Consider the following 26,190-nt stretch of genomic DNA (forward strand, 5'->3'; position numbering starts at 1 on the left):
TATTTGGAAGAATGCAAGTTTCGTTGCCCACTGATTTCCCTTTAAAAAAAGGTTTTTAATTCCTTTTAGTTCAGTTGTGATGAAAAATAGATCTCCGTCCACAACTGAAACACATTAGAAGATATACAAATAGAACTTGAGGGAAAATACTGTGAGGGAGGAAGGGAGGAAGGGAGATGGACACTAAGTTTGCCACTGCATTCAGTAGAATGCCCAGGTGGAAGAAAAAGGGACTGCCAGCATCTAGGTTGTCTTTATTCATTTTGGCAACACTTAAAACACCATTCCACTAGGAGTCATCATTATACAGTAGATCTCTTACTAAACACGTGTCAGAGACCATATATCCTTAACCCCTGGAATGGCTTATTGGCCCTGCTTAGTTGTCACATTTTACTCACCTCATTTCTGGCAGAATAAAAGGGACTAATAAGCATGATTTTATAGCGTAGATATAATGAACTCAATGACAGAGGGGTCATATGGTTTGTCTATGATGAGAAAGAGAGATTGTAGCAAAGATGAGAACTGAATCTTCATCTCCTGGAGCCTGAACAGCAGCACCCCTCTTCCCCATACCAGTCCTGCCCCAGCCTCCTTGGAGCTGCAAGAAGTGAGAATTCAGTGCTCACACTGTTTTCAGTATCAGAACTCCTGTACCACACTACTCAGCCACCAGAGAGCTGGTTGCATGGCACACATGGATTGTATGATTTCAGTCAGACAGTGGCAACAGCCACCTTTTTTTTCACTACAGCTTATTACCCATGCAGACCTTGTTGGGAATGATGCTTAACCAGTCATCTGTCCTTTTCAGAATCTTTGCAGAAGAATATTCAGCTCTGTGTCTTGTTTCCCTCCTATATAACCATTGCTTTATCATCCCAAGACACAGATAGAACTTGAATAAGTATTATCCTAAATCCAAACAGAACTAGAGCAGTTCTGAGAGCAAGAGGAAAATACTTGGAAGAAAAAGCTAAGCCAGTAGTTCATCACCTTACAGAGGCATCTGTTCAGGATTGTCAGTGTAGTGGTTCTCTGACACCTTCTGTGCACACAGCTCAATCTGGATGGTATGTGTTGGCTTAAAAATAAAGTGTTAGGTTGATCTAATGCTCTGCACTGAATTTTATATTGAAGGACGAAAGTGTGCCTGTGTTTCGGTATTTGCAGAGCATGGTAGCCTGCTTCCTGTGCAGGGCATGAAAATACATCTCCCATTGCTGACTTTCAACACACTTCTGTTTTCAAATGAAACTCTGGGCATGATTTGAGTTTCCCAGGCCACAGTTACCTTAGTGACCTCTCTTTCCATGACTCACCTAGATAACTGCAATCCCTTTGGCCAGCAGTTTACAAAAGCAAGGCTTAGCTATGTGAGTATTGGAGAGAAAACATTCATGGCCAAGGGGACATCAGTGGCAAAGGAAATGCTACATGGCTTTAGACTAGTATGTGCTATTTCTACTTTCTTAATAAATTTTTTCCAGTAGGCAAAGATGAAAACCTGCAACCCTGGCTGGGCTCTATAGAGCCAGAAAGATGCATGTTTTTGTTTGAAGTCTACCATGTGCCACTGCTTGCAGGTCTGTTCAGTGCAGAAATACTGGGTGGTAGCTCCTATGGGAGATCATAAACAGGAATGAAAACCTAATCTTTGCTCTTTATTAATATGACAGATGTATATGTACCATTTTACCATGCTTAAAAACTATTTGATATCAGGCTGGATGGTATTCTACAGCTCTGCACATTCAGAGAATCTGCAGATGGTCTCTCCATGTGTCTGTTTTGTTTCTCACAGTTTATTCTATGGGGATTTTAAAGGTTACTGTGTATTCATTGGTCTGTATTGAAAGCTAGAATATTTTGCCAAACTACATTCTCTTCTGGAATGTGAAACCTCTATCAGCACAATTAATTGCTTCCAATAAAATTATCCTGTGGGTTGAGGAGGGATGTGGGAGACAAGCACAGTTCCCTATTTTGTCCTTTTGTTTTAGTGTTTAGTATACCATTAATATCTCTGACCTGCCCATCTCCAATATTTCATTGCATGCCATGTGCAGTCTTTGACACACACAGACATATTTCATACTTTGGCTTATGTTAGGAGGGCTTTATATTGGCTTTATCGGACCACAATTTTGTTCTTCCTGTTTTGGACCAAACCATAGCTACGAAACAACATGTAAACTAGAAGGAAGGGAGACTATCGAAGAACACACTGCCCCTTGTGAACATTTCTATAGGAGAAGGAATTGATTTAAAATATTGAACTCTAACTTCAATTTCACTGTTATATGCAACAAAAGAAAACCACCATAAGATGTCTTAACTATGTGAAACTAGGGGTACTCCAGTCTTGGCTAACTTACAGCACACACATAATGCCTAAATTAAGATGTAGCTAAGCATTCTGATATTCTAGATTGTCGTGGTCAAACTGGCTATATCCACATGGTCCTGTCGAACTTGATTAGAATCCTACAAACTCCAATGCCTTTGCAGCAGACAGTTCTTACACCTCTTTTACTAGGATGCCTGATCACCTCATTTGCCTAACAGTATGACTGCAGAGGCTAATGAGGTATTTGGAGGTTGGACAGTTAAATGCTAAGGGGGACTCAAGCACAAAGCTCCCCACGTAATCTCTTTAGGAATATCAGTAGGGCTGCCCCAAGCTGGCTTCCAAAGCCTTGTGGCAGGCAAAGGAGATGGATAAGCAGCTAACTTGGCCTCAAGCCTCACTCAGGGACTATTCTGCGCAGAGACTGCATTGAGTCACTGACTCAAGCAGCACAGAGGAGACAGCAGTAGCAACTCCTATGTGCCATAAGCCATGCAGAGAGGAGGAAGAGGGGAGTGGAGGTGACATGAAGGAGGTGCTTTCTTCCCTTTGTGCTCCAGCAAACTAGGCACACTATTAAAAAACCCTACTTCTCAACAAAGGGAGGCATAAATTACCACTACCCCAGAGCAAGGAGGACAGATTCCAGTTTACTCTTTGTGGCATGTGTTCCTTGGGGCAGGTGATAAGGTCATGAGCTGGCCTCACATGAAATGTATAAGTCACTTTTAAGACCATACCAGGATTGAAACACACACTTGTTATTTACTCCCAAATTGAATTCAGCTGCACTCCTTCCTCAGACGAGTTCTTGGAAATACTTTGGTAAACAGGTTTTGATATACAGCCTGGAGTAACCTTTAATTAACTTGTATTTGTGCTCTCTGAGAAGCATAAAACATAAGCATGCTCAGCCTTTAAATCATTGCTATTTATCAGACAAATTTGACTTGATGTCCTTGCTTTTTTTTTCAGTGGTGTATAAACCAAAATTCCTTCTGATAAGGAAAGGGATTTTCTCGCATTTTGCATAGGAGGCAAACCCACAGCTCATCCAGGACACCCACATAATATGAAACTGTGCAATCTAGAGCTCACTGCCTTCTCCCCATGGCTCAGTTTACAGAGCCCTTGGAACATAAGAACGATTCCAAGAGACCAAAAAAGGCAGCAATCTCCTTATCTGAGTGCAGGGAAATGGAAATTGTTCTGCTACTTGATGTGAGGGTCGGGCTGAGCCAAAGATAGGGCTTGCTGTGCATTAAGAGCTTGGAGGGCCCTGGCCCTTAAGCAGTGATGTTGTTCCAGCAGAAAGCACTGAGAACAGCACAACCACAGCCTTTGAAAAGTTTTTTTTTTTCTTTTATGAACAGAGACAGCACTGAAGCAGTGTCTCTGAAGTAGTTTTCTTTCTCTCTTCTCAAAATTGGTTTGTTTTCTTTCTAAATTCAGTTATCATATTACTGTATAATACTATTATTAGCTATTGTGATATTTGTCTGCCAGATAAAGAACAGACAGAAAGAAACAATTTAATTCCATCCCACAAGCTGTTTAGCCAGAGAAGGTATTTAATATGCTGCAAAAGCCAGTTGAACACTGTCCATGCCGACAGCACTGGCAAAGCTTTCATTTGAAATCCATCAGCAGGAGAAAAGCAAAACCATAAAAGGTCATAACTGAACTCGGCATTATCGCTGACAGGGCTCAGGGTCATGGCAGACCTCACTGCTTTCCTTGGAAAACTATGCCCTGTAGCTCTTTTTCCAAGGGAGAGGAGTGCTACAAGTCGATGTATTATTACCCCTTAACACCCTGTAACAAGCATTAACACCCTTCCACATGTCAGTGTACCACAGGTTTAGGATAAAATTATACTAGAAAATGCCTGTGTTCTCTTGCAAAACAACACAAGAGAAACTGGAATGAACAGAAATTCTCTCCTAATGAAACATGCTCCCTGGCAGAGTGGAGGACACAATGGTCAAAGTTCATTAGCTCAGAGTTTGAATTTCACACCTCCCCTGTAATATACACTGCAGACTGCTCTCACCACATTGCCCCTCCCGACAACTCTGACATAAAACTAAGTTATTTAAAGACTGCCCTTTTGAGACCTGTGGATAAAGTAGCTCACAAATACTGGTGGCCCAGAGCATCACTTTGTGCTGTTGGGGTAACTGAGGCATAAAAGAGTAAAATGACCTCGCCCAAGGACACACAGGAGAATGGAGCTGGGAATGAAACCAGAGCTCACCACTCCCACGCAAATGCCCTCAGCACAAGAACATCTCCTTCTGCCACAGGCCTAATGGAACAAACAAATATATAATGCATTCTCAGGAGCCTTTTTCTAAACCATCTGCTCCTGTGCCTGAATCAACAAGCTGTTCGGATTACTCATGTGCTACACATTAGGTATCTGGTTTGATAACTGATTGAATTAGAGCTCCCATACCTGTCCACTGAAAGGCAGAATAAATTTGAGGAGTTTCCCCAGTAGGACTACCAGTGGATTAGTCTCCACTGGAGTTCAGATCCTAGGAACCCTATGTTCATGTGCAGGAGTTGTGATGAATCATTTTTTAGTAACTAAGACATTCCTAGCATTTAACAGCAGGTAAAATACAGGAATTTTGTTGTGAGAAATAATCATGATATTTCCTTTTCTTTGTTAGAAAAAAAGGTGAAGGTAAGTATCAGGCAAAAGTAGTTATGCAGGGAGTTCTACTGACATTTCTCCTAACACAAATGACACTGAAACCAGATGACCATTCAAGGAATAAACCTGGATTAGTTTACCAGCACTGATGCATAGGACAACATAAGCTGGTTTTCCTCTACACATTGTTATCTTGCCGTGAAAATTTAATTTTGATACTGCCGCAGAGTTTTGCCACCAAGCATTAGTTACTATACTGTTGAACTACAACAGCAGCAATATAAGACACCTCTTCCTTAATCACCAGTCTAGTTACCCTTTAACCATAAAACCAGTGACAAAAATCCTCCAGCAATTCAGAGGAATTTAAAAGGTTGAAGGTTAGAGACTGAGTCCACCCACATATTCTTACAAAATTCACTGCATTCTTGACCCGACTGTAAACAGGGAATCACACGGATACTGCAAGATATAATTTGATGCTTCTCAAAAGAAGCAGCTTCAGAATCATTCATGTTAGCACTTCTGAACTGCAGTATTCTCTGTCAAGTGTCTATGGTTGTTCCACTTCACTGTCTGCTTCACAGATGTCTGCACTTACTTGTCCAGAGAGGGAACACAGTTTCTGACCACTGCTGGCTCCACTCAGGCTGAGCATTGAGCACTGAGCCAGATTTCTCAGGCACTCACACAAAATCCTTGTAGAGCCACTGTGAGCTGTTGATTCTGCTGCCACATTTCCTTGTAATAGAGTTTCGGGGCAAAGAACAAATGCTAATACAGCTTGCATATATGTGACTTGTTGAACCAGAACCAAGCCCTTCATAGAAGCAATTAATAATCCTACCATTATGTTCAATGACTATTGGAGTTAGTGATGATCAGACCTTGTTCTCACTTAAACTTGTATTTTCTCATTTCTGCTTTGAAAGACTCTGCTCATACAGATTCTGCTAAAGGCATGGAAGTAACAGGTTCCTCACAGAAAGTAACTTCTCCATCCCAAGTCAAATAAGGAATGGAGCAGAGGAGCAGGCATTAGTAAATTCTTGCTACACAACTTGCATGCCTGTGTGCATCATCCCTGTATATGTGTTCTTGAATACTTGCTTTATCACTTTCCAACAGTGCATAAAGATGCAAAACACAGTATGTACACCAATGCTTAGAGTAATAAAAACTCATAACTATTAACTTTAGGCCTCTTGGGGTCTAGTGACATTGCTCTCTTTTTTTGCATATATCTACCATATAGCTTACTAATCACCATGATACTTTCATATATATATATATGTATATATACACACACACTCACACACACACACTACCACACCAGGAACAATACAAATCTAAGGGATTTAGACAAACAAGGTTGATCAAAATCAGCTTCCAGGTAGGTAGTACATGTGTTTCTACTTCTATGTCTAAGAAAGAAAAAGACATTGCTAATATCCAAAGTATTGACCAAACACTGATCATCAGAAAGCCCTTGTATATTAGTGACTCTTTGTATAAAAACCAAGTTCCTTTTTCACAAGTGGTTACAGATTGGGGTCTATCACATAGCTAAAATGTTCAGAATCATGAATTTGATGAATAGGTCCATATACATCCAATAAAAAGTATGAAAGGAATGAATATTCCTTGCTGTCACTGTAGAGTGAGGGCTCTTCCTTGCCTAAATCATCCCTATCTTACACTAAGCTCATCAATGGCTCATTCAATAGCTTTGGCAACTCAAGTCCACTTTAATCTGACACAGTGTCTGCTGTAAATCATTAGCTCTGTCTCACATCAGACCATTTTGGTTTTGGAACAGACACATGATGCAAAATGTCCCTTGAGAGATCACTCAGCAAGGAAATAGCTTATTTAAGAGAGCTAATCATAACAATAGAGAAGAGCTCAGCATGCACATTTTGGGACTAGTCAAATCCTTCAAAAGAAGATGTTGCTTAACTTGAATATCTCACTTCTACTGCATGTCTCCCAGTATTATTAATGCTTATAAAGACAAAGTTAAACGATGAATCAGTGTAAAACTCAAGGCTCAGTCCTTGTGTCTGAGTGCTGTTTGCTCATCACCACACCATCAGTGAAAAAGTCTCCTCTAACTTATCTACATATCAGTGGTTTTGGTGTGTGGACTGCAAACAGCTCTCACTGGAGGCTGAGTGTAACGGACACTTTGTTCATTGATACTCATTAAAATTGCAAAGGAAAAAAAAATCATTAGAATAAAGTTGAGTTTCTTTCAAGAGCATCTTTTTCCATGGCCCAAACTGCATCAAATCATATATTATTCAAATGCTTTGTGTCAGAACCTCTGTGCAGTTTGATTAAGATTGCAGCTAAAGTCTGAGTCTGACAGTGAGAGCAGTTAAATTTAAGACTTTAGGAGCCAAATTCAAAGGAATGCAGGGTATCTTTGTTTCCCTAAAAGTTATTATTAAAAATGATTTATAAAAATTGTACCCAGATAGAGTTTACAATCTAGGACTCAGGGTTTAAATCATAGCAGGATCATTTCTGATTTGAATCCTGGCAAATAAGCTCAATCCTTTGTCCCGTGGTTGGAGGTTAAGTCAATAACGTTATTTAATGGGTTTTTTTGTGAAGAAAGGTGTTTGACAACTGCAAGTATAAAAACAAGATCCAGGATGTTCTTAAACATCCTCAGGAAGGTCTTTAGACCTGCTCAAAGCAGGATCAGCTATAAGGTCAGATCAGATTGTTCAGATGCTTATCCAGTCTGAACTTGAATTCCTCCAGGGATGGAGACTGCACAACTTTTCTGGGCAACCTGTTCCCTGGTATGTGTTACAGTCCAAATTTAATTTGAGAAATGCTTATTGGAGTCTTTTACATGAGAAGCTTGCCCATCAGCATGAAGGCTTTGCAAGTTGTAAGAGGTAATAATAAAAGAAATACTTCTTCATTAACGTATTTATTTCATTTTATATTTTAACAAATGTCTTTGATTTGCCAAACTTCAGAACAGCCAAGCCTGTTAGATAGCTCTTCAAGAAACACAGGACTGGGTCAGCTCAGACACACTCCTCCTGAAAGCAGATGTTCTGTATTTGTAGTTTCCCTCAATACATTCAAGGCTCAGTTGTGGACTTTGGTCAGGCAGCAGCATTTTGAGCACTCAGCATACATATAGATGTGCCTTTTACCGCTAAACTTACAGGGAGGCAGCTCACACAGAGTTTAGAGCCTTATTATAAATAGCTGAGACAGACAGAGCTGATCTCTAGCACCAGGACTTTCTCCACAAATGCTTGTTACGAATGCAGAGTCAGAGCAGGGAGGGCAAGTTTCTTCCCAGTACTTTGGATGGAGCAGAGAGAATGGACAGGCAGGAATTTAGGACTAAGAATGAGCTTTGACAGAGTCAGAAATCTCAGGTTCTGTATATTCAGAGAAACATATCTTCCCTATTTTGATTGGCAGGCTTTGGAGAAAAGTACCTTCCAACATTCATGAACAGTTAACACCTTTAAAGGTGCAAACAGTGTGAAGGATTTTGTCTCAGTAGTGCTATTTGAACCCACTTCCTACAAGGAAGACATTTTTGCTCCCTTTTCCCACATTTTTGAGTACCTAGATGGAAAAGTCTGGCCTTAAAATGCAGATGTAACAAACTAGGAGCCTTGAGGCCTTGTCATGCCTTCGGCAGTGCTGACATCAGCGAGATGTCTCACTGAAGAGCTGGCAATTTTACAAGAGAATTTATTCTTTTTAGTTGGAAAGAGATAGCTTGTCATCAGCCAAAACACATGGCAAACTCCTGCACGTTGTAAGGATTATTCACCCAACTCTCCCAAAAGCATCTCTGGGAATCCCACTGTTCTCTGGCACATTTCTTAGGGAAGAGCAAAGCGGGAGGCTGAGATGTAGCTTTATAAGGTTATAGAATTCAAAGACTTTCCAACCAATTAACTCCAAAGGACATAAACCAGTGACTTATATAATAGTGAGTCAAGGCTCACACAGTGACAAGATAACAGGAATTGTTGACCTAGTTCAGCTGAAATAACCCACCTTGCCCAATAACCTACTATAGTCAGCGGCCTACAGCAGTTGTCTAGGAAAGAGTGAAAAAAAGGGGCATGTAAAGAGCAATTAATCTCCTGCCATTCTTCTAGCTGCTAATCAGCTGTGTTGGGGCTTTGGAGCCAAATGCTGCACCCAAAACAGCGTATATGATGATTACTCAAGGACCAATTTTCCTGGTGCTCATTTTTAACTGAGTTATACTTCTGACCTGCACAACCCACTGTTGGAAGAACTAGTACAATTTATCTGTGCATCATGTGAAAATTACTGATTCTATTTTCTTCTATTCCTGAATTCTCTGACACGTTGCTGGAATCTGCCTGATATTTATAGTCATTCATTCAGTTATCTTTTAAGCCACAGACTGGATGAAAGAAATTAATTTAAATAATCAGGAGACCTTTATTGACAATATGTACAGCAGTGTGCAACCAAGGGACATTCACTCTGTAGCAGTTGATATTGTACTTGAAAGTGTGATTCTACTGTTAAAGTTCATGTGTTATTTACTGGATTTCTGGAATTAATTTCCAGTTCGACTTGGGTTAAACGCATTTTGCCATTGATTTCATTGGAGTCAGGTACTCGTCTTTGGCCTTATACCCGTGTTTCTTCCCCTGCTCACAGTCCCCATGGCTGCCAGCACAGCAGAGCCAATGCAGTTACAAGTGGTGACTGGGATGCAGCCTTGCTGGTGGAACTATAATTCATCCAACTACCTGGGGGAGCTCTGCCCCACCTTATGTCATAAACCCCCTGCAGGCCACAGGTAACAGAACCCAGAGACAGACCCATCCCGTGGATCAATATTTTACACCAATCACCATCTTTGATTGTAGAACTTCCCTAGATTTCCCTGGAAACTCTTTGCTGTGCAGCCACACCAAGGTGGGTTCATTAGCCCTTTCAGACCTAGATGTCACAGCTCTAGATTTTGGCTGATACTCCAGCTAGCTAGTCTAGAACCAGGCTGCAGGTTTATCTGCAAACATAGTGCAGCCTACAACAATCTGCAGCTGTCCACAGCCTGCTGCAACAAACCTGATAGCCTGGAAGGGTCATCTGACAAAGCTATTGGAAGCTTTAAGTTACATGTGGAAAAAATATAAAGCCCCTACATATGAAGAGCTTCATATTCCAACCAGAGCACCTCTGTTCCCTGCTTTCTGTCACTGTAAAACAGCAGACAATTGTAGGAATTTAAATTAAAAGGACAAAATCTCCCTCCCCCAAGCAACAGGATGTTTTCAGTTGCACAGACTTGTAGAAACTACCTCAATCCTTCCTGAACTAACAGTTTTAAAATTGGCAGTTCAGCAAACATCTGGATGCTGCAAACATTAAATGGGAAAAACAAGTGGTATCTAACAAAAAATGGAGACAGGAGCTGTTTTTATCTTGTGGGTGGATTTTTATTTTTTTTTTAAGTCTGAGCTATTTATATCTTTGTCTGAAATTGGAAATTTTTCAAAATAAACACAGTATAGCCCTAATGAACTTGCTTATAGTCCTTATTACAATGTCACTGCCCAGTCCCGATATTTTTTGAAGTACGAGCTTTTTATTTTAGTGGTTTTAACTTATCTGATTATTTTATTTAATTTGTTGTGTATCTTTATATGCAATTCAAATGCAGAGTGATGTCTGAAGAATGAGTATATATATAAAACATTATCATGGACTTACCAACAACTGTAAGGTTGACTTGTGCTTGTCTACTGCCAAGTTTGTTCTCTACAACTAGGGTGTAACATCCACAGTGTTCCTGCTTTGTCGATGATATTGTTAGCTTGCTGCTGTTTTCATCATTCTCAATTTTAATATATTCATTTTCTTTAATCTGCCAAATAAAAAAAAAAGTTATAAATTTCTTCATATCCGAAAGAGCTCAAAATATTATCATATTTAACATTATCTGCAGATAACTTTATCACAGAAGTGAAAAAGTGCAGCTGCTAAACCGCGCAATCAACACAAAGCATCTAGAAATGCAGTGGAACATTAGAATGACTCCAGTCCTGCAAAGGCAACAGGGAGCATTGTTGTTACTGGAACCCCACTAAAGACCAGGAGTTTCACTTTTCTAACTTCTCTTTGACAAGCTGAAAGTGGAAACTGTGTAATTGTCAAAAGAGCAAAGTTTGGTCTCGCGTATCTCACAGAAACCACAGTGGACCAAGGGTTTAGCCCTAGTTCATTTGCCATTCCACTACAGAGGCCGAATGTGCAAATCATCCATGGCTGTGACTTTTGCCCTCTTGTCTTAACCAGCCTTATTCTGTACTTCCACATAAACCAGAGCACACAGTTTCTTGGGTTTGAACAGTTAAAGATGACGTTGACTGAAATGGAGATGTAATGCTACAGCTGTGCAGAGAGACATTCAAAGAGCAGAATGAGCTTCCCTATAGCACTTTTATTTTCTGCAGAAGCGAAAATCAAAATCTCTACTGAATACCATGGGCATATTATGAACTAGTTTTTAATTTAAACAGAGCTATCATAGCATAAATGGCCAAGGTGACTTAGATTTTAATCAGTATTAGCTTGAGACATGACAGATTATTTAAAAAGCTCATAATGCTACACTGCAATTAGAGAAGCTGTACACTGTGTTCTTATGAAACAGACAACATAATGTCAATGCCCTTCTTCCTCCCACCACTTCCTTCTTAGATAAGTGACTCTTCCAAGTCATTCTCAGAATTTCATTAAAAATGAAGACTATTTAGTTTGCCTTATCTTGTCTCATATATCCAGAGAACAGAAATTAAAAGTTTAAGAGCAGGACTTTCCCTGCTCTTTCCTCAACTGAGATACTACACATGCACTGCTATATGCCCAAAAGTAACCTGAGAAAGATTCTCCTACAATAATTCAGACAGAAAATTAACAAACAGGATTATGTAGCATTACAGTTTAAATTATACTGAAAGTTGCTCTGCTCTGGCCCCATACTTGTGAGATTCTAAACTCCTTATGTTTTGCTTCATTAGAATCAACCCGAGGGTGATAGTAGAACTAGATCTGTGTTATTCAGAGAAAGCCCTGAAAGCATGCTCAGCGGCTTGCATCGGTTATGGGGAACATGAAGCTGGATCCCTGTGTTCCCTGGCTTTGAAAGGCTTTCCCCTCTTCAGCTGAGCACAGTTCCAGCATCCCTCCACTACACTGCTACCACGTACAACAGCATGGGTCACAAATTTGTGACATTCCCTTTCTTCAAGCAAAAGGTATTTGCCTGGAATATACCTGTGAGTGGCTCTCTTGCACCTGAGGGAATATGAGGAAGGAATGTGGAGAGGACAAGTTCCTTGGCACACTGAAGCAAACAGTGGAAGGGCTGAAATCACAGCTCACCTCATCCTGGGTCTGCTCAAATAATGAGTATGAATAACCCCCAGCAAATTGTTAAAACACTTGGCTGATTTTCACTTTTAGGATTGGGAATGGAACAGAGCTGAAATCAACCACATTTATAGAAGAGGAAGAAGTCCAAGCCTAAAACAATATGTGGTGAAGTATAAGAGAAAAATAAAGCAAAATAATGGCGCCGCACAGGACATAGTAACTGGTTCCCCATTTAAAGTAATAAATGAGAGACTGCTGCCCTCACTTGTCCTCCTACAGTTTTTAGTAGCCTTCCTGAAGTTTTTTTTCCTTTTCTATCTCATTTGCCATAATGAACCATATAAAAAATTTTATGTAATTTTAATGTATGTTTTTGCAATACTTTGTCTCATAGTGAATAACTAAAAAGAAAGTATAAAGATGGTAAAAATAGAATTTTACAAAGGAAAAAAATATGTCGAATCACAGACTATGGATCTAATACGGGCAATAGGAGCTGCTAGTCTCTGTTATCATATAGCTCTTGTATATAAAAAAGGCCTTCAAATCCATGTAAATAAGATTATGGTATTCAAAAATTAACTCAGAATTCTGCACAAACCAGAAACTTATTTTTGAGGGTACATTTTACCTAAATGTTAAGATAGCGTTTAGCAAAACCATACACTGAATGTCACTGGAGCTTCTGAGACCTATTTTTTGTGGAAAGAAGTAGTTAACTACAGAAGAAGTAATAGTTTTGAATAGTAGTAGTCTTGAAGCTAAAGAATTTTAAGAAAATATAGGAGTTCAGGAAAAAAACCCACCCTTTTCCCTAAAGTAAGAGGTTATTTGGAGTTAGGAAGGATGGACTCTGGAATACCCTTTGCACTAGCAAACTGTTTTGAATTCTTTCAATTAAATGCTGACACATCTGGATTTAAAGTCTAAACTTCCTTCTAGGAGGAGATGTTTTTATTTATGCTCTATAGAGTGCATAACAAGTTCAGAATAAAGTAAACAGAATAGCAGCTCCAGTACATATTTATACTTGCTCTGTCCTAACATGACACTTCCAGTTTGAACTTGCATATTGGGTTTGATTCTAAGTTGCTTCATTATAGCAACTCGCTTCAGGAGCTGCCCTTACGGACACTTGTATTATAGTTTAAGTATATTAATTCAACTAGAAGGAACTTTAAACCCAGAGTGTGAGGGCACTCATGCCATGGATTGCTGTTGTGCCTTGTAAGGTGATATTTGTGTTGTCATACAATTCGCTCAAGCTTTTTATATGGCATTTTGCCCCTCTGACATAATTTTAGGCTCAGTATCAATGAAGAAGTCATTTTTGAAGAACGGAAGTATCTCCTGTGACAGATACTTTTCAGATACCTATATATTCTCCATCACCTATCCTTTAATTACATGGTCTAAGCCTTTTCACAAAGAAAAGATAATTTGTTATAGGAGGATACAGGCAGAAAAGGGTTTAAATCGTAGCAAGAAAAATTTGGGTTTGGCATCAGGAAAAAAAATTCTCCCACTGTGGATATTTAAGCACTGCAATAATTTGCTAATGGAGATTGTGAAATCTTCATTAGTAGAACTTTTTCAGCAGACAGGAGGAAAACATCTGTCAGGAGTGACATGTTCCTCAGGAAGGGAGATGGACAAATGGGAAATGGTCATTGGTGCTCCTTTCCAGCTCTACTTTTTCAATGATTGTTAAAGTAGACCAAAAAACAATTTACCTCCTTACGAAATTTCATCCAGGTGCAAGTTATGGGTGCTGTTCCTACCACTTTGGCAAACAGTTCCACTGATTCACCTGCACGGACTTTTCTGTCTTCTGGGAACTGAGTAATCTGAGGAGGAGCAGCTGATGGGAAAAATAAAATAAATAAAAATCTCTCTTTAGGTTTCTATACTTTAATTTTTTAAAAAAATTCAAAACACATACATGTCTCAGCTCAACTGTTTCAGAGCAGGATTTGAAATCCAGATTAACAGTTACATGTTGTTTGCAATGAAACAATTCTGTGGACATTGTTAATTCTAGTGGACTGAAGCAATAACAATCTATCCACCCGAAGTTTGCTCATGCAAAACCAAGGTACAGACATCCAAAGGACAAAAACATTTAGACCTACCACTAGTTCCAAATAGACAGCTTATGAAATTTTTTTGTTGTGGATTTTTTTTTCAGAAAAACTTATTTTTTTTTTCTTTTGCACTTTGTATCTTTGAAGAATGGCTCCAGCTAACTTCTTATCAACCTCCATGTGTGAAGGGGGTCTGCAAACCTGCTCCCTGATGTCATCAGCAGCACTCAGAAAAATTTAAGATTCAAGACCTATGAAGATTCCGGCTTCAGTAGCCAGATAAACATTATGTGGAACAGAAACATCATGAGAGACAAGGAAGGAATTTGGTGTCTTTATCCATCACACTAAATTTTCCGGTGAGCAGTGATGAATCATTTTGTTTGTGTACTGCAGTGCTTCTTTTAAACCTTGCTGTCCCATTCATACTTCTCTGTTCCTGAATCAGACATTCCTCCTCCTCTTCCCTCTCACTGCCTGAGTATCAATAGATGGCAGAACATCTCTTCTGCTAATAGTGCTACATCCTTGTCTCTCAGTTGTGATACTGAGTGTGTCAGACTCCGGTAGCTGTTGGGGTCAGATGCCAGAAATATCATAGGACAGACAACTCCAGGGTGAAATCTGTACTGTTGTTTTATAAAAGCAGCACAATAAAAAAATATTCTTGTGTGTGTGTGTATTGGAGGGGAAGGGGGCAGACTTGAGGACCTATTGACAGAAATGGTAAGAGGCACTCCCTAATATTAGAATGACCTCACTGCCAAATATAACATTCTTTTCCAAAGCACAGGGCTACTGGGCATGAAAAAAGTGCTTTCTTTTCCTTTTCAATGTAATTAAAACAAAGAGTCCTTCCCCTCGATCCTCTAGGCTTTTTCTTTGAAAAGTCTTTTTTAAAATATCTGAAGGAAACTAGGCTGAGGCACGTATCTGGTGTACAAAACAGCTTGAACAGTTTAAAAGTCTGACAAAGTTTTAAGACACTGAAAGCAGGTTCCTATAGAGGAACTTTCCATGTAACTTTTAATATAGATAGCTTTGCCTAGGAGACTGCAAACACATGAACAGGCTACCATAATGCCAGTGATGAGGAAAAGTAGAATCTATCACCTTATCTGTGGTAGCTACTCAGGCAGAGGTGGCACTCTGTGATACACAGAAAAGTCTCTTCTCACAGAAGGCCAGGGTATGTTGTGGATATATAGAAGGGCACGAGCAACACACTGCTCCTAGTATTTCGTAGGACCCTGTCTCAGACAGACCTTGCTATAGAGTTTATCTGATAGTAACTTCTTTGGATGCTCATAATTTGATTCTTAGTACAGTGTAACCTCATTAACAACTCTGAAAAGGGACTTACCCACCATTTAATCACATATACAAACAAGTTTATTAGGTGAACAGCTGTACTTGGAAATGTGGGGGACATGCAACAAACTACCTGCTTTTGGAGGAGTCTTTGGAGCTGGTTTCTTCTTCACCGTTGCTTCGCCTAGTTAAAAAAAAAAGACAAAAAAAACAAACAAAAAGCAAACCATGTTAATTCAAAGGTGAGCTTTGGGAGGCACCAGATTAACTACAAACATCCATATCAATGCCTTGTTGGCACTGGAAAATATAATATGTTCTTCAAGCATATTAAACTTAAGAATTAAAAGTACTTTCTAAAAACACTTTTAGTATCCTGAATGATCCTCAGAATATTCACAGTTAAAGCTGAAACTTTTAAAAGAATCAAAGAAATCTGCTACACGTCTCCCATGATCTGTCATAGTCCATTCCTTATAGCAGTTTAACTGGGGTGAAGAAAAGATCCATTTCATACTGAATTTCTGCTCAGATTTCCAGCATAATCAATGCTAAATGAGCTCAGTTAACACCACGTACTGCTTGTCATACCACTTGTGAGCTAGCAAAGAAACAGTGATATACCAACAGTAAATACTAGTATCACCCCTCTGCCTCATCCTATTCCCTAAACAGGTATAAATTTTGGCTATATTCACACAGAAAAAAAAAAGGGTCATGGCAACAAAAATATGGCTTAGAACTTGAAACCTGGACATGTAAAAAAGACAATGTTCTACAAATTGTGAATTGTAAGTAGAAACACAGTTGAGAAGACAGGTAGGTAGAAAATGGACTATTAACTCTTTTTCACAAAACAAGAACTAGAGGCCACCCAATTAAATTACCAGGCAGCAGGCATAAAAGAAACAGAATTATTTTTAAATACAACATGCATAATCTGCGTTCACAGACACATAAATGATTTACAATGTAGAAACATAAACAGGTTCAAAAGCACAAATTAATCGGAGTTAGGTCTAGTGGGGGCCATGAAATGTAACAGTTTGGATGCTTTCAAACCACTGAATTCCAGAAGCAGAGGAGCTCATTCCTTTTTGAGCACTCTCTTTTTGTCTGCTGTCCTAAGCATCCTTGTCAGAGGATGGTGTCTGCTGTGAAAGAACATTCCTTATTTCCTTATATAAGCTCAAGTAGGCAGCTTAATTGCAGTAGTCTGGCTTTTAAGATGTCATTGCCTCCAAGGGAAGCAGGATGTACTGAGTGCTTTAGAATATCTGGCAGAATACACATAGGTGCCTAGTGATAACCATAACAGTCTGAAAAGTTTTGAATTTTTTTGTTCATTGTTTTCTTTATTTACTAAAGTTATTTCAAATTAGAAAACACTGAGCAGCAAAAAAATCACCCTAAATTCACCAAGCCAATAAAAGCAGGTTTTTTTATTTTAAGTCCTTTAACTGCAGCAAATAGAGCTGATAGCCCAGAACTTATCATCTGATGACCCATGAAACTTGGCAGCCATGAGCTGCAAAATCACCATGGGAGTTTAATGCTATAGCTCAGGCAACAGACAGATATGAAGACTGAATTTAAGTTTTAGAGTAATTGGACATAGTAGGTGGTGAGCTGTAGGTTACGAAAAGACCAAATTATTTCAAAACTACCTAATGGTTTAGCTGTCAACACCAGTGTTTATTCAGTTCATTCTGGAGAATATTTCGCTATGCAGTGAATACAGAAAAGTTTTTGCAACCTTTCCTTTTATAAACCTCTATTTTATTGTGATTTTCTCTCAAAGTATGCTTAGTTTTCATATGCTCTGCCTTTATTGATTTTGCAGGAACTAGAAACACAATAATGGAGAGGTAGGATATTCTTGCAGTACTTGTGCCTGAGTCAGAAAAGAATAGTTGCATATTTGCCAAGGAAGCCTTTCTTCGATGACTGTCAGCTCAACAGAACCGGTTAAAGGATGAGAACTTGTGGGGTGTTTATCCTGGTGTAACTGGACCTCCAGGGCATGAGCTGTGTATCTGTCCTGCTGCATCTTCCATGTGGACTTCATGCTTTTTAAATTGAGGCCTTCAAGGAGCACAACTGTGATTAAAGGGATCCACTACTCTTTGGACCACCAGCAGAGCGACATGTACCCTGACTGCTGTAGTGACAGCAAATACATTTCCACATCCTCTTTCCTGCCAAAGCTGTATGAGCAAAAGCGATAAGTAGTGTTTTCAGAGCAGCTTTCCTCTTTGTCATTGCACGGTCACACCCTGAGCTAAAACTCTTATTTCAGGTTGCAGCCATATTCCGTGGATGAAACTACTTTTATTTTGAGGTGCCAGCTGGAAGAGCTGTACCATCTGCTCTTAAACATTCCTATTAATGCAAATAATGCATTAGTTACTCATTAGATGCACAATCCCATGTAAATTAACTCAGTTATACGATTTAAAAATGTGTAAACATTTTTGGTTTTGCGTGTGTATATTTAGAGAAAAGCAGACTCTCTGCTTTTCTCTAAATTGAGAATGAAGTAGCTGTTGGGTCTCTCCTCAGAGCTCCAATGGCTTGCAATACAAACTACAATGACACAAATTTGTTTTCCTCCACACTACATTAAGCTTGATATGAACATAGAGCAGCAATGATGAAGGAAAAAGCACCATTTGCGAAGTGCCATCTTGGGTTGCAGAGTTTTTGTTGCTATTTTTCAGAAATGTCACTGCAGACAAATAGGACGAAAACTAACTTCCTGAATCCAGTATGATTTTCACTCAGCTCTTGGCCTACATTGCATATTTGTTGCAGTACCTCAGTAAACAAGCAAAGTGCTGGTGGAGTCATCACACTCTCCAAATGTTCATGTTTCACACTGATTCTTTAATGTCTCTAAAGCTTTTTTCCTCCTGGCTGACAATGTAATTCTCTTCCTTTGCACAACAACTGCACAAAATGGACATCTATATACTCAGATACCCCTCTCACTTTTCTCTGCCTATTATCAGCCACTCAGTTCATCACGGAAGGGATCCCAACTGCATAATTTGTTCATTCACAACTACAGTCAGTGACATTCAATTCATCACATTAACAAGAACAATGATTCTATACATGCTAGAATGTATAATGAACCACTAGGTTCATTTACCCTGTAAGTGGAGTAAATTCATGGTAAACCTCCTAGCCCTGGAATAACCAAGGCAGCAAAGCAGAGATCATGAATGCATCATTTCATTCAGCTAGAGTACTTCCTTTTATAAGTAAATAAATTTTTTTTTGCTTAAATTTTAGTTTTTACCCACCAGGACACTATATTCACTTAACTGAGGATATACAGACTGTCACTGGACTTCATCAAACCATGCAGGCTTGCTGGAAGGTCTGGCTGAATATCCTGTTTTGCAGACACAAATAGCCCTGAGCAGAAATGAAAGGCAGGGATGGGGTGGAAGGGGATGAGTACAAGGACAGGTCTCTGGCTCTGTGAAGCCATCTTTTTTGGCTAATAGTGTTTACTCCACTGTTTGTAGATCTTCCTTGAGAATACCAACTCATCTTATGCATCTTTTTGAAATGTAACTTTTGTTTCAAAAGCTGCTGGAGACAGTGAAAAAATCTAATAAAATTACCAAAAGTTCACAAGGTCAAATGACTGTTTTCATTAAAATATTTGAGCTTCTTGGAAATGTTAGTTCAAGTCTGCTTCTGCTGCATTTTTTTTTAAAAAGACGGTTTGTCTCTCTTTTGATATTTACATTGAAATAGGCTGAAGCTGAAAACCAGCCTGGAAGAAAAAGGACTAATATTCCCCCCTTAAATGAATCTGCCTTCTAGAAACAACTTAACATAAACATTAAAGGGCTGGTATTTACATAACTTTATGGGCAGGTTTGCCTCTTAGAGAGCTTGTGTTTGAGTGGGGGGACATAAACTAAAAAAGGAAAGATCCCATACAGGCTGTGAGCTGTGGGACATTTGGTTGTGCTATTCCTTTCCCCAATGGTGTATTTGTGAGAGCAGATATGTTCAGAGCCTCTGTCTTTCTTTTTTGCTTCCCTTTTTTGGAATTTTACTAAAAATAGGCATAGACCTCCCCTGAAATGGCTCTCTACACAACTTGCTTTCATAAAGCATGAAGTAAAACTCTTAGGATCTGAAAAAAAATCAGTACTCAAGATAGTATTTCCAACTAGTCCATAATTCCTACTGTCTTCCCCAGAGGACGTGCCTAAAATTATGTGCACGTCCTCTGTAGTGATGGATTTCAGCACCTGGTAAACAAGTACAGGTATTACCTAACTGGGTTAACATAAGGATGTTATCCCTGCTTCTGTCTGCTCATGGAATAGCTCAGGATAGGAGAAGGGCTGATGATTAGGGCACTCTAATACTACAGACACATAGGAAACAATTTTCCCCTCATGCAAAACATGTCAAGATTTCATCTTCAGAGTTCATGAGAAACTGAAAAAAGAAGTCATGTCTGTAAGGTGTCAGACACTATGGTAAGACGAATATTTATGGAAAATTTATGGAAAACGGAGATTCAAGTATCTGCTCCTTCTTCCCCATCTCACTTGAATCCTTTGGACTTACAGGATATGATATTATGAGGTCTCTCTTTTTCACATGTAAATGAATCCCTTCATTGTAATCTCTTTAAAAAGCCTTCTGGGGGTAGATATCAGGGCCTGAATCAAAGGTGACTGTTTGTAAAGTTTCACTACTCCTTGCTATGCCAAAAAACATAGAATGACTGACAGCTAGAAGTGCAGAAAAAATCAAACACTTGGCCTTGTGGTCAAGGCAATGAATTATTCTGCTCTATACTTGTTTCACCCACAGACTTAGTTGATGGTACAAAAACTTGTTACAGGTATTAGCACAGACAAGATAAAATAGGAGAAAGATGATGGCTACAGCTGTAGCAGAAAAAGACAACACATCATTATTTATCAATTTGTTCATAAATCCATTAACCTATGCTAATTGCTAGAGAGTAAAATGACAGTCATAATGCACCAAACACCAGTAGCCTGAAAAGGTTTGGAAGCTTTAAAAGTTTTGCTACATTGCTTCTCAAAGAGCAAATTTCTCATAATATTTAGTATCTAAATATAATAAAACAGAAAGCAACTCTGATTAAATTTGATGAGAAGCAGAAATTAGAAAACTAAATTCCATACAAGTCAGTTATTTGAGTTTGTGTGCTTCAGAACAGTTTTTAAAAGCTTTTATTTTATTTTTCATTAAAAACAACTGTCATTTTGTTGCAACATCCCATATTTAGTTTCTAAATCACGCAGAGATTGTACTCCAGTTGAAAAAAAAAATACAGACTCCTCTGTCTCAAAATAAAAATAAAACCCAGGAAATACCCACTTTTGCATTGCAGTCACAAGAGAGCTAGCATATACTAGCTTCAATAATGTGATATGGTACACTGAAAATAACTCAGTATTTGAAAACAGCTCGGGTGGAGGAATAAACAATTCCATAGCAGTTGAGTAGCAGAGTGCTTGAGCAACCTCTGCAATTAAAGCAAATCTGAGCAGTGCAGAAGAGATGCAGTATCAAATAGAGCTTATAAACAACCCGGGTCATGTGAATTCCACTAAAATTCCTCTTGGTGGGAGCAAGACAGCAACGTAAGTTTCTTAAATATAGATTTAATTTTCACATTTCCCATGTCCTGCAAGGACATCTACAATTAGATGGCAAAACCCTGTGCCCAAGTGTGTAGGAACAGGAACCTGAACTAGGTTACTAGCTACCAGTCCATTACACAGGAAAATACTGTCAGGTCATCTGCACATTCAGGAGCTCCAAATGGTGTCAGTGGGAAAAGCTAGGTACTGTGTGCTTTTTGCACACTAGTGAAGCCATTGGATTTAGGTCCCTGTTTTATAGAGAAGAAACTTTGGTCAATGCTTCTATGACATGCCTCAGATCTGCGATTTCTGGTCAATGACTGAACTGGAAATTAATGATGCACGGCACCTCTTCAAGGCCGTGTTACAGGAACTATCCATTTTTCTTTGCATGAGACAGTCAATAAACATTTCTGTCTTCTTCTGTCAACATACAGATATGTAGGTTGGACTGCATGAAATACACATGGAAAATACTGTTCTGTGCCAACATTAACTCAGAAAATATCAGTATGGTGAGAGCTGTAAAGTAACTTGGCAGAGGTTCAAAATGCCTACCCAGCATTAGTGAAGCAGGGCTGAACTGGGCACTCAGGGGAAGGGATTTGGACAACAAATCAGTTGTTTCTCCATTGCTCACTTTATACATACAATAACTGAATTTTCTTTTCATCTGTGGTGCAACTAACCTTCAGTCTCACCAAGTTAAATTGCCTTTTTACTTCAGCCCAACTTGGCTGTGAGGGCCTGTGGCACCCTTGGGCCCTGAGCCTGAGGAATGAAGGCAGCACCTTTCACAACCCAGAGTTTCAGAGAAATCTTATTTAGGTCTTAAAAATAGCTAATGGCAATTTGATTTACATATACTAAAAGCGGAATTTTCGGCTTCTCTTAGGAAAAAAGATTAATTTTTCCTTGAAATGTTTGGTCAGAGGCTTCACTGACAACGAAAGTCATGTTGTTCCAACACACTAAGTACTTGCACTCACTGTGCAGAAAATGTCTTGGATCTTGCAGCAGCCAGGAGCAGAGCAGCATGAGCCTTCTGGGAAATGAATGGGACTAAGGGAACTGGCTTGGATAGCCTCTTTGATCCTAAAAGCATCCCAGGGACCAAAGAGGTCAGGAGAAGTACAGTCACCAGATCACAGCTGCTATCCAGCCCTCTTATTTCTGTAATTAAAAGAACATCTCTGACTTGATCAGCTTCCTTAGCTATTGAGTTCTTCACTTAGAAAGTGGCGAGTTTTATACTTGGGACAAAACAATCTGACATGAAATTAAGATTTTGAAACATTTGACATTAATCAATGCCGTGTTTCATATTATTTCCATAGAATGGAAATCAACAGAAAATTGGAAGCATTTACTGGCATAGTTACATATTATCTAAACTGGACGCATCAAGTTTAATGGTTTAATGACATTTTCTTAAAATGGTGTTTGCAGACTTGGATTTTCTGACAAGATTGTTTATTAAAGAGTAAATAACAGAACTGCATGTTAATCACTTGGCCACTGACTCATAATTTTTCCATGGTAATTAATACTTAGAATTCCCCCCACTAGGAAAAGAATATATTAACATGATAAGGAGCCCTGTCTAACACATTCACTTTCATGTTCCAGAGATGCCACTGGGCAGCCTTGTATGCAAGTACCAATAACACTAAAAATTCAGATCAGGGAAGATAACAGTGCAACCTTCCAGAGGATTTGATCTGGACAGTGTCACTGGTGACATTTTATTCAGAACCATCAGCAAGAGAAGTTACTTTACCAAAAATGTGTTTGACATGAAATCAAACATTTTATATAGTAGCAGATATAAAAGATTTAAATCAGCAAGGTACCAAATACTGCTAAATAACTCGAAGGTGTGTGGAGAAAGTAGTTTTCTTTGATGTAACTTTATTTTTAACTGAATAGAAGAACTTACATTTGTGCAATCAACCTCTGTGCTGGGTCATCCCTTCAATGTATGTGGTCTGGATACCAGAACAGTGGGTTTAACAAGTGTTACTCAGATGAGAGAATCCAGGATATCCTGTTAAGTTTTCATACCAATGATTATGACAGGTGATAATTGCCATTTCTTAATATTTACTGAAAGTAGTGCTGTGAATTAGCCCTACAAAAAAAAACACTGGGCATTTCTTTCCAAACACTTTAATCCAATGCTTAGATTTATGAGGGTTATTTTCTAAAGCATTAAAGCCATTTTTTTTCTCAGTAGCAATAATTGGGATACAGTTTCTTCCTACTATAGTAAAGTTATGTTGCCGGGCTTAGCCATGGTAAAGTTGGAAAAATAGCATCTGGCTTCTGTAATGTGCCTTTTTCATCAGCAAATCTTGAAAAAAGCCTTTAAAAATATGCTTTTGGAAATTATTGGAATGTCAGTTAAAATAATCTGTAGTATTTTCGATATTGCATTTGAGCTAATGATAAGACTGAGAATCATGAAAGCTGAGTTCTAGATCTGCAAATGAATGTGCCTGATCATGGGCTAATTTTGGTCCCCAGCTTAAGACACATTAAGGACAACAACATATTTGGAAGTGTGGAGTAGTAATAGTTTTTTTGGAAAAAGAATATTTATTTATAAACCTTGAAATCTTTATTTACTCTTAAAAATCTCAAGCAGCACTTTGATTTTTCCACAGTCTGTTGTGACAAAAACATTTATTTAATAGGCACTGAAGATTTTGCAAGTGGCTTTGGTAATTGCAATAAGCCCTTCCCTTTAAGCTTACTTTGAAGTAACTTCTAATTTCAAAGGGAACTGGACACCTAAATCCCTTTACAGCAGTTTCAAACCTCTCTACAGAAATGTTCAAGTGGTGAGAATTTTTGGCTCAGTGTTTCTGCTGCAGGGCTGTGTCAAACTAGAAGACCCTTATATTACCCACTGATTGTTCTGGCATAGCACAGAGAATGCAATATGGTAAATAATGAAAGGTTCCAATTTTCCACTGTCTCTTTTAGTCTTTCATATCTGCACAGAAGAAACTTGACACTTTATTATTCTAACTCAGTAACATTTGACATCCACCTAGAGAAGACACAAGTGGGAAAGCCCAAGTCAGTACAGTCAGTGCAGAATGAACCAGCTCCAGAAGTGCCCTTCCTCTCTTCTTCCTTAGGATTTTTTCACCCAGATTCAAAGGCGGATGTGTTGGTTATCCTCAGAAACTTTGCTATTTATTCTATTTATCATTGGAGAGTTGTATAATTATTAATAAATTCGGGTGACAGAATACTATTTGTAAGCAAAAAGAAATACATTGTAATTTTCCTAATTTGCATGGGACCAATCTTGCTGCATGTAAAACTGCAAGCATCCATTCAGAGATATTGTTAATTACTGAATGATGCAAAGCTGCCTTCAGAGATGCTCTTCTGAGAATAACTGTCTATTTTACACCAGAATCCAGTATATAGTGCATATCAAAACAAGTAATACCCAAAATTCTACTTACTATTGGATTTCTGTAGCTTACAATACCCAAGCTTCCAGTAGTAAAATTATGTTGTCAGAATTAGCAGTCAAATGAACTGGGTCAGCAGCTCTTCTCACAGCGAGACAAATTCTACAGGTTAAAATACTGACAAAATTCACCATTCTCCACAAAAAAGAAATGTATTGATCTTTGCTTTCAGGAACCTAAAGTTAATTACTTTCCTGAAGGTTCCTACTGGGGCAAAAAAACAAGGATCACTTATAATTTATCTGAAGAGAGAAAAGGTTGACATATCTGCTAACCATGAAATTTGACTTGCACTTCCTTACAGAAAGAGGAAAACATGGATCTTTTCTCCTGAAAACTATTTCTAAAAGTGACAGAGAGTATATACTTTCTGTACCCCGTAGAGTATATACTGTTGTGACTGAATTCACTATCCAAAATTCGGAATTCATTCAGTGGCATTTTTAGGAATTTTTGTTCTCTTTTCTTCAATACTGTTCCGTACACTCTACTTGCCATTAGGACTGTTGGTGACTTGACATGGCAACAAAGGCTAGAAGGGATTAGAGTAAAAATGTATCTCCTTATTAGATTGGGACATCTTAATTCACAGCCATTCTCTATTAACCCTCTTTTCAAGAGAAATAAAGTGAAGCTGCACAAACTTCTGACTTGTTAAGCCCATCCTCTTTCAGGTAAGGAAATTTACAATCTCTGCATCTGATAAGGATTTCAGTATAAATTGAAACTGGATCAGTTTTGTGTATTTTGCCCCTGACAAATGTACAAATAAAACACTCAGGCAGACAAATACCCACTGTCCTCAGGGACTGAGATGTTAAAAATCACCTGTGAAATCTCTGCAGCCAAATCCTTTTAAAATTAAATATATATTTTTCAAAAGTTTTCCAAAAATTCTTCCAAAGCCCAGTTTCCTAACATTCTCTCTGGTTACCTTGATCTTTTCTGTGCAACAGGAAAGATGGTTTATAGGCATTTTGAAAGAGCTTATGAGAAGTTCAAGAACTTGAAACACTAGTATAACATGCTATGGAGCAACCTTAAGAAAACCATTCCCCATTATTTCAACCTTCTTTTCCCAATCATTTCTGCAGCCAGAGTAGCAAGCTTCTGTTTTGCTACCTATGTCCAATTTCCACTAAAATCAAAAGCAAAACAAGCAGGATGTGGATCAGGTCATACATCTGCATATTTAGACTGAATTTCCAACCTAGACTTT

At 38.7% G+C, this 26,190-nt stretch overlaps 1 protein-coding gene across 5 annotated transcripts in view; it reads right to left on the reverse strand.

The window, feature by feature from the left end:
• MYLK (myosin light chain kinase) overlaps positions 1-26,190 on the reverse strand; it is a 200,060-nt gene that overhangs the window by 32,871 nt on the left and 140,999 nt on the right. For all 5 annotated transcript variants that reach the window (XM_064661434.1, XM_064661433.1, XM_064661436.1 and 2 more), the window contains 3 exons: positions 15,957-16,007; positions 14,162-14,289; positions 10,764-10,917 (listed from right to left, as the gene is read on the reverse strand). In XM_064661434.1, coding sequence (XP_064517504.1) covers positions 10,764-10,917; positions 14,162-14,289; positions 15,957-16,007 — 333 coding nt within the window. The remainder of the gene's footprint in view (positions 1-10,763; positions 10,918-14,161; positions 14,290-15,956; positions 16,008-26,190) is intronic.

This window comes from Pseudopipra pipra, chromosome 7 (assembly GCF_036250125.1).
Source record: "Pseudopipra pipra isolate bDixPip1 chromosome 7, bDixPip1.hap1, whole genome shotgun sequence".
NCBI lineage: Eukaryota > Metazoa > Chordata > Aves > Passeriformes > Pipridae > Pseudopipra > Pseudopipra pipra.